This window comes from Ictidomys tridecemlineatus, chromosome 10 (genome assembly GCF_052094955.1).
Source record: "Ictidomys tridecemlineatus isolate mIctTri1 chromosome 10, mIctTri1.hap1, whole genome shotgun sequence".
NCBI classification, from domain to species: Eukaryota; Metazoa; Chordata; class Mammalia; order Rodentia; family Sciuridae; genus Ictidomys; species Ictidomys tridecemlineatus.
Window position 1 is genome coordinate 110,264,477 of NC_135486.1, and position 14,145 is coordinate 110,278,621.

Here is a 14,145-nt window from a genome sequence, read left to right on the forward strand (position 1 = left end):
AACCACAAAAATGGGAATTATACTCCATGTATGTATGATATGTCAAAATGTATTCTACTGTCATGTATAACTAAAACGAATTTAAAAATTCCTTAATAAAAAAGTGACCTACTGAGAGATGTGGCCTCCAGTGCCTGACCAGAGGTGGCCAAGGAACCCAGTCGAAAAGAAGGCCCTTAATTCTTTCACTCAACTAGCATTTGTGAACTCCACCAGGTGCCAGGCAATATTTAGGGGGGACACAGGGACACAGGAATAAAGATCATGAGGCCCCCAGCTCCATGGAACTTACATGATAGGAGCAGAGACAGAAAAGCAAACTGACTGGCCAGCCAGGTGGCTGAACAACCAGAAAATACCACACAGTGACAAGTGCTGTGTGCACAGGCTACATGAGAGTGTAGGAGTGACTTCAATGAAGGTCCTCTGAGGTGGGACACTTAGGTTGGTATTTGAATGACAAGAAGCTAAAAAAAAAAAAAAAAAAAAAAAGTCAAGAGGAGGAGCATTGGAGCATTTCACCAAAGGGGGTAAAAAGAAATAATTCACGAAAGATGCTAAAGCAGGAAGAAGCTTGCCATGTTTTAGGACCAGGGTGGCTGTGCCTAGAGAATAAGGCAGAGTGGCACAGAGGAGGCAACCAGCAGGATCTGGAGCAACTCTGATTTTATTCTGAGTGACTTCCCACTAAAGGCTTTAAGAAAGGAAGAGTATGATGGGACTCATGCTCTGAAAAGATTCTGAACAGGTGAGTAGATGACTGGCTACAGCCAGGAAAGGGGGTGTGGCTGTAAGGGAGAGTGCAGAGGACCCTTGGCAGTGGTGGTACAGTTGTGAATCCTCATTGTGGCAGTGGCTGCATTAATTTGTACATGTGATAAAACTGCACAGAAAGCCACACACACACACTCTGTACATATAACTGGTAAAATCTGAAAAACCTCTGTGGACTGTGCTGATGGTGACTGTCAATCTCCTGGTTTTGATGATGCCATATTATACAAGATGTTAAAAATAGGAACAAAAATAAATTTAAATTAGGAAGGCAGAAAAAAAGGCACACAGACCCTCCCTGTACATCTTATTCCAATCTCCTATGAGGTTATAATTACAAGAGTTAAAAACAAGAATCAACAAATGAGACTTACTCAAACTAAAAAGTTTTTTCTCAGCAAGAGAAACAATAAGAGAGGTAAATAGGGAGCCTACATCCTGGGAACAAATTTTTACTCCTCACACTTCAGATAGAGCCCTAATATCCACAGTATACAAAGAACTCAAAAAATTAAACAATAAGAAAACAAAATAATCCAATCAACAAATGAGCCAAGGACCTGAACAGACACTTCTCAGAGGAGGACATACAATCAATCAACAAGTACACGAAAAAATGCTCACCATCTCTAGCAGTCAGAGAAATGCAAATCAAAATCACCCTAAGATACCATCTCACTCCAGTAAGAAAGGCAGCCATTATGAAGTCAAACAACAAGTGCTGGTGAGGATGTGGGGAAAAGAGTACGCTTGTACATTGCTGGTGGGACTGCAAATTGGTGCAGCCAATTTGGAAAGCAGTATGGAGATTCCTGGGAAAGCTGGGACTGGAACCACCAATTGACCCAGCTATTCCCCTTCTCGAACTATTCCCCAAATATAAGGTGTTTTGTTTTGTTTTGTTTTGTTTTGTTTTGAGGGGTAAAGTACTGAGGATTGAACCCAGGAATGCTTTACCACTGAACTACATTCCCAGATCTTTTGATTGATTGATTGATTGATTGATTGATAGATACAGGGTCTTGCTGAATTGCTGAGGTTGGTCTTGAACTTGAGATCCTCCTGCCTCAGCCTCCCAGATCCCTGGGAATACCAGTGTATACCACCATACTCAGCCAAGTATAAGATGTTTATTTAAAAAAAAAAAAAAAAAAAAAAGGAGCCGGGGAGGAGGAGGAGAGGAAGCAAGGATTCCTAAGGCTTCCATTTAAAGTACAGATTGCAAAATAAAATGAAAGTAGAAGCAGAACCACAGTGTGAAACCAAGTCACCACCAATAACAGGGTTAAACTGAAAAGGATTAAAAAAAAAAGGGTGAAAGAGATCTAGAGCAACTAGAGTTCTCCTATGCTGCTGGCAACATGGTACTACCACTTTGGGAAAGTGTTTGGCAAGTTTTGTTAAAGTTGAACATATGCTCACTCACTCCATTCTAAGTATATACCCAACAGAAATACATACAAATACTACCCAAAAGATATATGCACGGACATTCCTAACAACACTATTCATAAAAGTCAAAACTAAGAAGTTCCAATGCCCCTCAGCGGGTAAAGGGATATTCCCATAACAGAATACTGAACAACAAAGCAGATAAATATCTACAACCACACACAGCAACACGGATGGATTTCACAAACACACTGTTGAATAAAAGACTGCATACAGTATGATTCCATTAATATGAAGTTCAAAAACAGGTTGTTGCAAGTCAGGATAGTGATTATCTTTAGGGACTGAGGGCACAGAAGCTACTTCCCACTAGTACCAGTTTTGTGGGAACATTCCTGGTACTAGTAATCCTCTACTTCTTGATCTAGATCCAGCTTTCTTCAGCCTTAGTGACACTCTGGACTGGATAATTCTTTGTGTAGGAGTCTGCACTGGAGAACATTTAGCAGCACCTCTGGCCTCTACACAAAGAGACCAGAAGCACCTACAAAGCCATGACAAACAAAAATGTGTCCAGACATTGCTAAATGTCCCCCGTGCCCCAAGAACTGCAGATCTAGATGCTAGTTACACAGGTATATTCCATTTATAAAATGTCAACACTCTGTTCGCCACCCTTTTTCTGTAGATAAGTGACATTTCAACACACACAAGCAGGGAAACCACTTAGGAAACTATTATAGGTATCCAAGTGAGTGGTGACAATGCCTAGGACCAGGGGTGATGTGGAGATGGGGAAAACCAGAAAGATCTGGGTAGGGTTTATGAGAGACAGAGGACAATTTCCAGGGAACACAGAAATCAGGAAAATAGCAAAACGTGTGGTCTAAGTGACGTTTGGTGACACTAAGATGAGGCAGAAGAGAGTCAAAGAATTCTGAGAAAGACTGGGGTGAGGGATCAAATCATGAGCTAAACAGAGGAAACCGAATGATGTCGTGTATGCGAGAACATGAGAGCTCTAGATGCGTTTTTCAACTTTTTCCAACAGAAGCCTGCAGTCTGGTTTCCTGATCTCCCTCCACAAAGCTGACTTGGACCTGGTTTAACTTGTCTTTGGCTATCTCTAAGTCATCAGACCAGAAGAGCACCACTTTATCCTGACAAAGAGGACAGGTCAACCTCCCCAGAGCTCCAGGGGCTGAGGCTGGAGGCAAGTGAAGGGGGTTCCACCAGCCCAGAGAAAAAGCAAGGTTACAGCAAATCTCCTTCCATCTTCAGAACCAGCTCACAGGACTTCTACAACCACTCTTTTAACATCTTTGAAACAGAAAATAACACTCCAGCAGGGTGATTTAGATTACAACTGGCAACTAAATAAAATATGGCAAGATGGGGCTGTCTGAGCAAGAGTTGATTATACTTGAACTTGAACTAGGCTGGGGATTGGCAGTGGGCCTGAAGAAAAGATCAAGGGTAGGGATGTGGCTCAGTGGTAGAGGGCTTAACTAGCACATGTGAGGTACTAGGTTCGATCCTCGGCACCACATAAAAATAAACAAATAAAATAAAGGTATTGTGTCCATCTATAACTAAAAACAAATTTTTTTAACAATTTATTTAAAGAAGAAGAAGAAGACCAAGTCCAGATAAGCGTGGGTGACAGGAACAAGATCACTTAGGGTAAATCAGATATGACAAATGACAATGGGTCCTGATTTTTTTATCTGAACAAGTGGGTAGATTAAAAGAAGTGAGGAGGGAGACTTCAGGGGGGAGGGTCAGGAAGACTGTTTGAGACAGGTTAAGCCTGAGCTGACTACTAAGAGTGTAAAGGAGGAGAATGTCAAGTTTCCAATCTGGCATAATTACAGGAGGGGGAAAAAAGCCCTGACGTAAAGCAAAAAACAAAACAGAAAAAAATCTCATGCAATTTTCTAAGTGTGGATTATCTTCACTACAGCCTAAGAGGAGTTAAATCAGTGTCCCCTGAGTAGATTTCCCATGTGAATTTAGAGATGCCTTTGAGTATTTTGCACCTGCACAAGAGATAGTTTTCCATTTAGGACAAGAGAACATCCTTTTTCTCTCCTATACAATCTGTTTTTAGAGAATAAAACAAATTGTGTGCTATTTTTTAACCCAGAAATAAAACACAGACCAAAAAAAAAAAAAAAAAGTCTTTTTTTTTTTTTTTAGCTTGGCATGATGTCTTGGCTCAAAAGAAGAATTGTCTATGAGAACCCTTTGGAAACTATGAAACAGGTCTAAGGCATTAGTATCACTGACATGTACCAACAAGCACCAAATAATTCTCAAATATATAATTGGGAGGTTATACATTCAGAAAGACAACTTTCTAAATAAAACAAAAACTTTGGGTTTTTTTTTAATCCCAGAGATCTAAGGGATGAGGGCAGTATGCAATATATTAAATGGAATTACCACATTTTCTACTTTTCTAGAGTCAGATATCAAAACTTCCTTTTTAGGCATAGTTAAAATTAAAAACAAGCCCTTAAAGAAGTTCAGAGCACACATATTGTTTATAAATACCTTGGAAAATACTAAATTATTATTATTAGCTTGTGCAAGTTAGCATTTACACATCCACTTTAGAGATGAGATTATTTTAAAAAATTTAGTCACAGGTAACCCCCAAATGACATTCCAAATAAATGACATAAAACAGCAGGATTATTCAGAATCAAGACCCCAGTTTTTCAAAAACTCACTTATGAACCAGGTCTAAGGAGTTTCAAATTTCTGGATCTGAAAAAATAATTTAGGCTTATTTAGATACAGCTTTTTTTGGGGAAAGGGGAGCTCAGAATATCAGAATAAATATACTCTATGGAAACATTTCAGAGCTATAAGACAAACATGCAAAGTATTTTACTCTGCAAAACCCAGGAGCCTTCCCAGTGAGAAAACACCTGGAAACATGGGTATATGCTAATATGCTTCTTTGGCCTTTAAAATACATTTGATACAATTATTTTGAATTTTCAGAACACCCTCATTCTAAAACCATTGCTACTGGCAATTAATGTGCCAGTTGCACTAAGAAACTCTTAAAGAGTAGATTCTTTTTATTTTTTTTTTTAAATGATTTTTGAGTTTTGTTTTGTTTTATTTTGCAGCACTGGGGACTGACCTAGGGCATGCTGGGCACTGAATCCCATCCCCAGCCTTTTTTATTTTGGGTCATAGGGATTGAACCCAGGGGCACTTTACCACTGAGCTGCATCCTTTTTTTTTATTCTGAGACAGAATCTGGCTAAGTTGAGGCTGACCTCCAACTTGTGATCCTTAATCTTTCTGCTTCAGTCTCCAGAGTATTTGGAATTGCAGCCATGTGCCACTGTATCCTGCTCCTTTTTATTTTTCAAGACAGGGTCTTGCAGTTGCCCAGGATGGCCTTAGAATTTGTGGTTCTCAATCCGCCTCAGTCACCAGAGTAGCTAGGATTACAGGCGTACACAGCCACGCCCAGCCACATTCAATACTTTCACAATACTATCCTTCCAGTGACATCCTATACAAATGTTTATAAATTTATATATATGTAACATAGTATACTCAAATATTATTTTATACATAAATATACTCAAATACTATTTGAGATATATTTTATGTTTATGGTATATGCATATAAATTGTATCTCATATAGTAAGTATACTATTCACTCTTCTGAATTTTGCTTATTTTCCACTCAGTAATATATCTTAGAGAATGTTTCACATCACAATAAAAGCACTATTTATGCTTTTGAAAATCTACCCATCCTTGGGGATACCTGATAATTTATGTAATTAGTTCTGTATTGATGAAACAAGTTATTACTGACTGATAATTGATTTCAGTCTTTTGTAATTTCAAACAATGTTGCAAATATTTTGCCATGATATTAAATAAATGTATAAATATACCTGCAAGAAGAAATCCTAGGGGCAGACTTGCTAGATCAAAGTATACATATGCTTCTTGTTTGATAGCATCTACTAAATAAATTTGCACTCTAAACCAAGAGTGTAAAAAAGCTGCTTTTCCACACCATATCATAGAATATTTCAAACTTTTCCATATCATAGAATATTTCAAACTCTCTGGCTACATGAAGAACTGGTTCATTCTTAGTTTTAAAATGTATATTTCATTTAATATGAATGAGACAATATTATTAAAAATTAAAATTTTAATAAAAGAAAATGAATGAAATATATTTTCATGTTTGAAATCTACTTTTTCTTTTCTGTGAACTGTCCATATTCTCTAACTCTCAGGCTTTTACCCTTTTTCTAGTTGATTTTTAAAAGCTCTTTATATATTAAGAAACCAGACTTTCGTTTTCATATGTATTACAAATTGTTTCTCCTAATTTACCTTTGCATACAGATTTAATTCTATTTTTAGCATGGAGAAATTTTCTATCCAGCTATTTCTTTATTGTTTATAATTGTTTTCAACTGATCTTTTGGGTTTTTCAAAGATGTATAATCAAATCATCTGCAAATCATAACAGTTTGGTTTCCTGCTTTCTGAAGTCTTTCTCTAGTTAATAATAATTCTGCTGGTTAGATCACCTCCTTGCTCCTGCTTTTAACAGAATGCTTCCAAGTGTTCACCATTAAAGATGAATGGAGCCGCCTTTGTGTGGTAACTATTTCTCTTCAGAGGTTTCTGAATCCATTGAATTGAACAATTCATTTCTGAGTATTATCTTCCCATGCTTATCAATCAGTTCCATCACTTTTCTTCAGTATCGAAGAACAGCTTTAACTACATGGTTGTTCAGGCAAAAGAAATAATACCAATCTGGCAGGCATGGTGGCACATGCCTACAATCCCAGTGGCTCGGGAGGCTGAGGCAGGAGAATGGAGAGTTCAAAGCCAGCCTCAGCAACTTAGTGAGGACCTAAGCAACTCAGCAAGACCCTGCATCTAAATAAAAATTTTTATTAAAAAAAGGGGTGGGATGTGGCTCAGTGGTTAAGCATCCCTGGGTTTTTAATCCCAGGACCAGGTTGGGGTGGGGGGAGGAGACTTAACATCAAATCTATGACTTGCAATCACATTATGCTATTTCATAAATAATTCATAACTGCTCATTAAAATGGTAAGTCCATCTTTATCACATCTTACGCATTATAAAAAGGCAGATACCTCACATTACAGAGAGGAAAGCAGAGTCATGAAAAGGTTGTCATTCTACACGCCCCCTCCCTTTCTTCATTGTGCTACTTGGTGAGTTAGGCTCTGATTGCCCTGCCTGTGTTTTGGCCACCAGAAAGCACCATGGCCTTCAGAGAACTCAGCAGTGCCCAAAGTACAAAGAAAGCGGGCTGCCATCTACAACTGAAGCTTCGAATATTCTCCTCCAGACTCCTGAAAGCAACCTCCAACTTGGATTCAGGAGCTTAAAACATCTGAAATGCATCACCCAGCAGCCAGCAGAATAGGTTCATGCTCAGTGATACATGATGTTGCCGACATTCCTCAGCCAATTAGAATTCCTTTCAGCTGCAATGGAGGTGCACACAGCTGGAATTGCAGAGCGGGGCGCAGCACCAGACGCATTGATTATACATTACTTAAGCCTTGTTTTAAAACAATAAAAGGTTTTCTTTCCGTTAATCCAGAAATGTGGAAACAACATTCCATTTAGTTTAAATATCCAAATGGGTTAAATTGCATCTGTAGACACAACAGTAATTCTAACATTTTTTAAAAGATATGCTGATCCACATGGCTCGGTGCTTTTGTTTTTACAACACAGCTCCACTGCTCTCCTTTAACTACAATGGCCTTAGGGACTTTAGTCAGCTGAGAAAGAACCAGAGAGTACTATGGACAACAAACAAATTTAAATTGAGGGTTTTTCTCTTGATAAAATTCACTTACCAAACAATAAACTAAGCAATGGTTTAAGTTGCTCAATAATAAAAACAGATTTTTAAAAAATCTTTGTTTAAAAATATTTAGGCTCTAGAATGGTTTTGAAATTACAAAAAAAAAAAAAAAATTGATCCAAAGTAAGAATCCCAAAGGTTCCCCACCAGAACATCAGAGCACTGTGAAGATGTAGTAATATTTCATCCATCTGAGTTTTTGGAACCACTTAATAAAATGCAGAATTTGGCTGTTCTAGCTTTTAAACAGTGCCCATAAATGTGTTACAAAACCAGTCTAGTTAACAGATCATTAAGTTAATGTTGAAATATGAATTTCCGCTCCCCCTCAATTCATAAGAAACTACTTCGTGAGTAATCCAGCCCCCAGAACCTCTCCTCCACTGAACCAGGATGAAAATTCATAGAAGAGAAGGGGAAATCCAACATTCAAGAAACAACTTTCATGGTTGCAAAAATACACAAGTTTTGGACTGAGAAATAAACCTAGAGTAAAAAACTGTAAATTGATGGATTAGAACTACTTTTCAAATGAAGGTAGAAATAAAGTATAGGACAGATTTTGCCCCAGCATGGTGGCTCATGTTTCTAATTCCAAAGGCTCAGGAGGCTGAGTCAGGAAGATCCCAAGTTTAAAAGCCAGCCTGGGCAACTTTGCAAATCCTCTCTCAAAGTAAAAAATAAAAAGGGATAGGGATATAATGCAGTGGTTAAGTGCCTCAAGGTTTAATCCCTGGTACCAACATACACACACACACACACACACACATACACACACACACACACACACACACACATACATCACCCACAAATGTTATTAAATCACAAAATCGTCGATAGAACCTGTATTTGGCAGAGGTGATTCCTTTTAAAATATAAAAGTAAGCTCTGCAGCAACATTTGATTTAACCTAGCCTTCAAGCTTAGATAATTCAGTACAAAGAAATTCCTTGCCTGTACCCTCCTAACTTTGAGGCAGACTCCAGGGAAATGTCAAGTACACTATGATACAGAGCTAGGCTAAAAACTAAACAGATCACTTAGTCCATTTTATCACAGTTGTTGAAATAAAGTTATGTATGCCTTATTAAGTGAGGTTCTTTGCTGGTGCAATTGTTACTCTTCAAAATTATCTTAAGAGAAGCTTAACTATTTTGAATCAATTAGGCCACCTATTATCAATCAATTCAAATTTTAACAGCTATTACTAGCAACTGTTTCACTCCAAGTTGCAAAATCCAAATGCCAAACACAAACCACCTTATATTGCATATGTTCCAACGTTTAAAATATCCTTGCATTTCCATATACGACCAATGAAGGTCTTGTTCCCCTTCCTCTACTTGGAATTAGAATTTTTCTCTTCACAATATACAGTCACAACCAAAAGACATAAAAAACACAAGGAGATCTGACAGTATTTCAAGGCATAAAAGTCTTTCAACTAAATGGTTAACATCAGAATAAAATTTAATATTTTTCTGAAGAGCACTGTGGAACCCTTAGAGCTCAAAATTCCATTCTTTGACCCAAAGTGATGCAAATAATGTATCTGGGGTTCATTTGTATACCACAGAAGAACAAAGTTTTTGCAAATCCTGCTTGAACTTCAAACTAAAATGTTCCTGAAAGTGTTTGATTTGTCAGTGAACTGGTAAGATGTCTGCAAGGTAATACTTTTTAACAAAAATCACTTGATTTTTTTATATACTATGCCCCCCCAAAGTAATGAAATTATTTTAAAACCAGTTTCCTACTAAAATACCACAAAGACATTCATTAAAATTACATTATTTTAAATATAAAACTCATTCTTCTACTGTTCAGACCAGATTTCCAAAGCGCTCACCATATTGCCCAATAGTTTTCAAAACAAAAAGGAAAAAAGCATAAATGTAATCAATATATAAAATTAATGTGTGGCATAAATCCCTCAACACAAACTCTTGAATATCAGGAGTGAGAACAACAGAAAGTGTACACACCCAACAGCAATTAAAAATAAGTGAGTAGCCAAATTGATACGTCTTGTGAAAAAGAGGCTCAAGAAATGTTATAATGGAGTTGGAATCTTATCTGATAAATGAGGAAACTGAGACGCAGAAAGGTTAAATAATTTGTTCCATATCATGCAGTTAATGATAGATCTAACCAGTCCAAGTTTCCTAATCGAAATCTAATGCTCTATTCACCAAATACAGTTGTGGACTCCATACAATAAATGTTCTTTAATAACCCCCATGTTTTTATTCTGTTTGTATTCCGTTATGCTCTTTGTGATATTCATTAACTAATTACAATATTGCTCATTTTACATTATTTTTTTCAAATATCAAATGTGAAAATAAACTCTGAAAGCTTATAACTGAAGTATTCAACTTTTGAAAGATGACCACCCAATGTTTCAAATTTCCTTTAGCCATAAACATGAGGCCAAAGTCTGCCTTACCTTCAACACATTTGAGACTACTGGGATCACATAGGAACACAATCACCACACTCAGACCCTCTCAAATCATTAATAACACCTACTGGGGGAAAGGGAAAAGGTTCTAAAAGAACACTTATCACCTGATCCTTCCCTGTCAAAGGCCACCCTAACTCTAAAGCATTTCTGCATCCATAACATCTAAACTAAGTTCTCCCTTTCACAAGGAAAAGACCCAGACCAGTCAACTAAGATTGGTTAACATATATATCCACCTGACACAAAACACCTTAATTAAAACCTATTCCTTCTAAAACATTCATCTTATTTCTACAAAAACTTCCCAAATCAGATACTTCTTTTAACAAGAAAATTGAAAACAATCTGGTATCAATTGCAGGTTACATTGTAAGTCAGAACCAATGTTGTCACAACTACAATGTCAAAAAATGTGCTTTAACAGTAACCACAAATAACTATGTATACACAGAAGTGTCTGCCCTGCTATAAAAGGTGTAGGTTTCTCCAGAAGCACAGATCCAGAGGATATACCTGTCACTTTACAAAACCAAGGTCTGGGATTGGGTTCATATTATCTGATCTGATATCTTTATACAAAAATAACACTTTTCTTAAAAGTAAACCCAGATCACTCAACAACTACAGACTTTCAAAGTAAATTCAGTTTGAAAAAAATTACCTATTGTTTTTACGGATTTTTTTTTTTTTAACCACTGACTTTATGGCTACGCATGTGCCATAAAATTTCAAAATGCTCACTCTTGCCTTTGAAAGAACCTGACTAGACCGCCTTTGGAGTCAACGGACTGGTTACTAAACAGAAAAATCCAGGGGGAAAAAAATCCCTGACAGGCATTAGAATGAACTTTTTATTTCCTTCTCAAACTGAAAATATTCGAGTTTGGAAAGTCCCAAAGAAGAACCCTATCTGCAACACTCCAGTCCAGTCTTAGGGTAGAATCTGAAGCCCTGGGGGGTGAACCGAGAGGAGAAGCAGTAGCAAGTACAGAGGAGAGGGAGGAGGCAAGACAAGGCTGCAGGTTGGTCTAGGATCTGCTGTAACAGAAAGCTCGCATCTCCACGTACCCAAACCACCACGTCGCAGGCCCACAGCAGAGATTCGCGCTCACCCTTGAAGGTGGCACTACAGAGCCACCTAGGAAACATGGGCATTTCATTGAAGACTAAATGCGAGTGAATCAAGGAGCCTGCGCCTGTGCAGCACCACAGCCTCCAGTGTGTGGGAGGGGGATCGCACCCAACCGGGGCTCAAGGGTGTTGAGTTGGGGTGACCGCGAAGTGCAAGACAGAAAGCCAAGAACAGAAGAAGCATAGTCAGGAGCAGACAGTGGCCTGGCCAGAGGGAAAACGGAAGTGGACTAGACTGAAGCACTGGACCGCGGGAGTAGCGAGGAGAACCGGACTGGGTGACGCTCGCTACTACACAGGCTTGAGGAATTCGGGTCTGAAGGAAAGAAAGGGTGGAGGCCGCGAGACAGAGCGAGGGGGCGGGGCTGGAAGATAAGCGAGGGCGGGACTAGGTAGAAGCGAGGGGCGTGGCTTAGGGAAAGTGAGGGGGCGGGGCCATGGAGGGAGAAGGAAGGCGGCTGGGGGAAAGGAAAGCGAAGGATGGAGGAGAGGAGGGGGCGAGGAGGTGGGGAGAAGCAAGGGGAGCAAGTGGGGTGGGGGGAGGAAAGCAAAAGACAGGGTGGAAGGGGAAGAGAAGCGGTACGGGGTACGAGGAGGGAGAAGTGAAAGGGCAGGTTGGAGAAGAGGAAGGGAAGCAAAAGAGAGGATGGAAAGGTAGTGGGAAGCAAGGGTCGGGACCAGAGGAGGAAAGCGAGGGGGCAGATGGGGGAAGCCGGAGGGAATCGAGGAGGCTGGTGGGGGAGAGAAAGGGAAGCAAGGGGGAGGGTGGAGGGGGTGAAGACAAGGGGGTGGCGAGAGAGCAAAAGGGGAGCGCGAGGGGGCGGGGCCGGGGAGAAGCCGGGGGCAGGTGTGGGGGAGAGCGAGGGACGCGGAGGGGGGGCGACCGCGAGGGGGCGGGGCCGGGGAGCGGCGAGGGGGCGGGGCCGGGAGGGAGAAGCGAGGGGCACACGCCGAGGGGGGTGACGAGGTCCTGGGACAACGGCCGGCGTGGGGGAGGGCCACTTCCAAGGGCGCCCTGCGGGGAATTCCGGGGCTGTGCGGGGGTCGAGGGGGCGCCCGAGGGGCGGGTGGGCCTCCCGCCAGCCGTACCTGTCAGACGGATCTTGATGCTGGAGCCGTTCCTGCGCGTCCCAGGGTTCGACATCTCCCGCCAACGATCCGGCAGCCGCGGATCCAGCGCCGCCGCCCCCCGGCCCGGCCCGGCCCGGCCCCGCCGCCGCCGCCTCAAGGTTACGGCTCCGGGCTGGGCGCCGGGGTCCGAGCCGGGACACAAACTCCGCGGCCCAGGCGTCTGGGCGGCGGGCGGGTGGTCCAGCCGGGAGATCGGCGCTCGGCCCGGCGCTCCGACCCTTGCTCCAGCCAGCTGAGCCCAGTTCCGAGCCGCCGCCGCTGCTTCTACCTCCTCAGAGCCGGACGCCCGCCGCCCTCGCCGCTTCCGCCGCCGCCGCCTCCCGGAGCCGCGCGCGTGCCCGGCGCCGTGCCGGCCCGGCCCTGCGCGTCCCCGCGCCGTGCGCCCCCGCGACTGCGTGCGTGCGCGTGCCCGCGGGCCACGCCGAGGCGGGGCGGGGCGCGGCGCGCCGTGACGTCGCCCGCCAGCTCTCCTGCCTGGCGCGCGCCGGTCCAGGAGCTCGGGCCTGGGGCTTCGCGCGTCTTGCGCAGGGTGTGTACACCAAGAGCTGGAGCTGGAGCTGGAGCGGACCGCGCACCTGTGCCCCGGCGCGGGTAGGAAGGCGCTGTCCGCGCACCGTCGGCTTTGGTCGTGACCACATTTCCTGAACAACTGATTTGCAGATGCTGTTGAGGTTCAGGGAATGAATTTGCTTTCCAGGTCTCCAGTGTCCTAAAGAGCTATGAAAGGGAGAGTTGCGTGAGACGATGGCCTGTACCTACACTAAGCACCTTGCATACGGGCATGCGATTTCATTTTTGAGTAAAGAGCTTTTAGATCCTGCAAGTTCAAGGGAGGGACTTCCCAAAGAGACAAACACTTAGGTGTACTCTGTGCAACCAGTGTGTTTTGTTGACCTGTAACCAAAGTTGCCAGAAACGCAGGAAGTACCAAATATGGACAAGGTGAGCAGATGAGAAAGATAAAGTTGACAGGTAGATGTTCGCTATTATGCAATCTACAGATGTTTAAACTAAACAGGAGCAATAGGCCTTGTGTTCACCTGCTTTTTGCTACATTTCCCCTCCTCCCAGAGTTGCAGATAAAAACTAAAAGCAATGCTTTCTCATGCAAACAAATTCATCTCTATGGTAACATGTTATAGAGAGGAAATAAAGAAAATGTTATTAGGAAAAGCTGAGTTTGTTTATCAAACTTATACTTGATCTGCTTCCTAATTCATTTAACTTACAAATTCTTGGAGTGCCTTTATTTGGTTTGTGTCCCAAGGAAACAAGGGGCCCTTGCTGTATTCTATGAAGCCTGGAGCCTTTCCTGAGGTCACAGTCTTTAGATTAGA

General features: G+C 41.8%; 1 protein-coding gene across 2 annotated transcripts in view; it reads right to left on the minus strand.

Annotated features, from left to right (window-relative positions):
- The window catches only part of Smurf1 (SMAD specific E3 ubiquitin protein ligase 1), a 92,387-nt gene extending 79,218 nt beyond the window's left edge, over positions 1–13,169 (minus strand). For both annotated transcript variants that reach the window (XM_078023725.1, XM_078023724.1), the window contains exon 1: positions 12,767–13,169. In XM_078023725.1, the coding sequence (XP_077879851.1) occupies positions 12,767–12,821 (55 nt within the window). In that variant the 5' untranslated portion in view covers positions 12,822–13,169. The remainder of the gene's footprint in view (positions 1–12,766) is intronic.
- Positions 13,170–14,145: the final 976 nt, after the last annotated feature.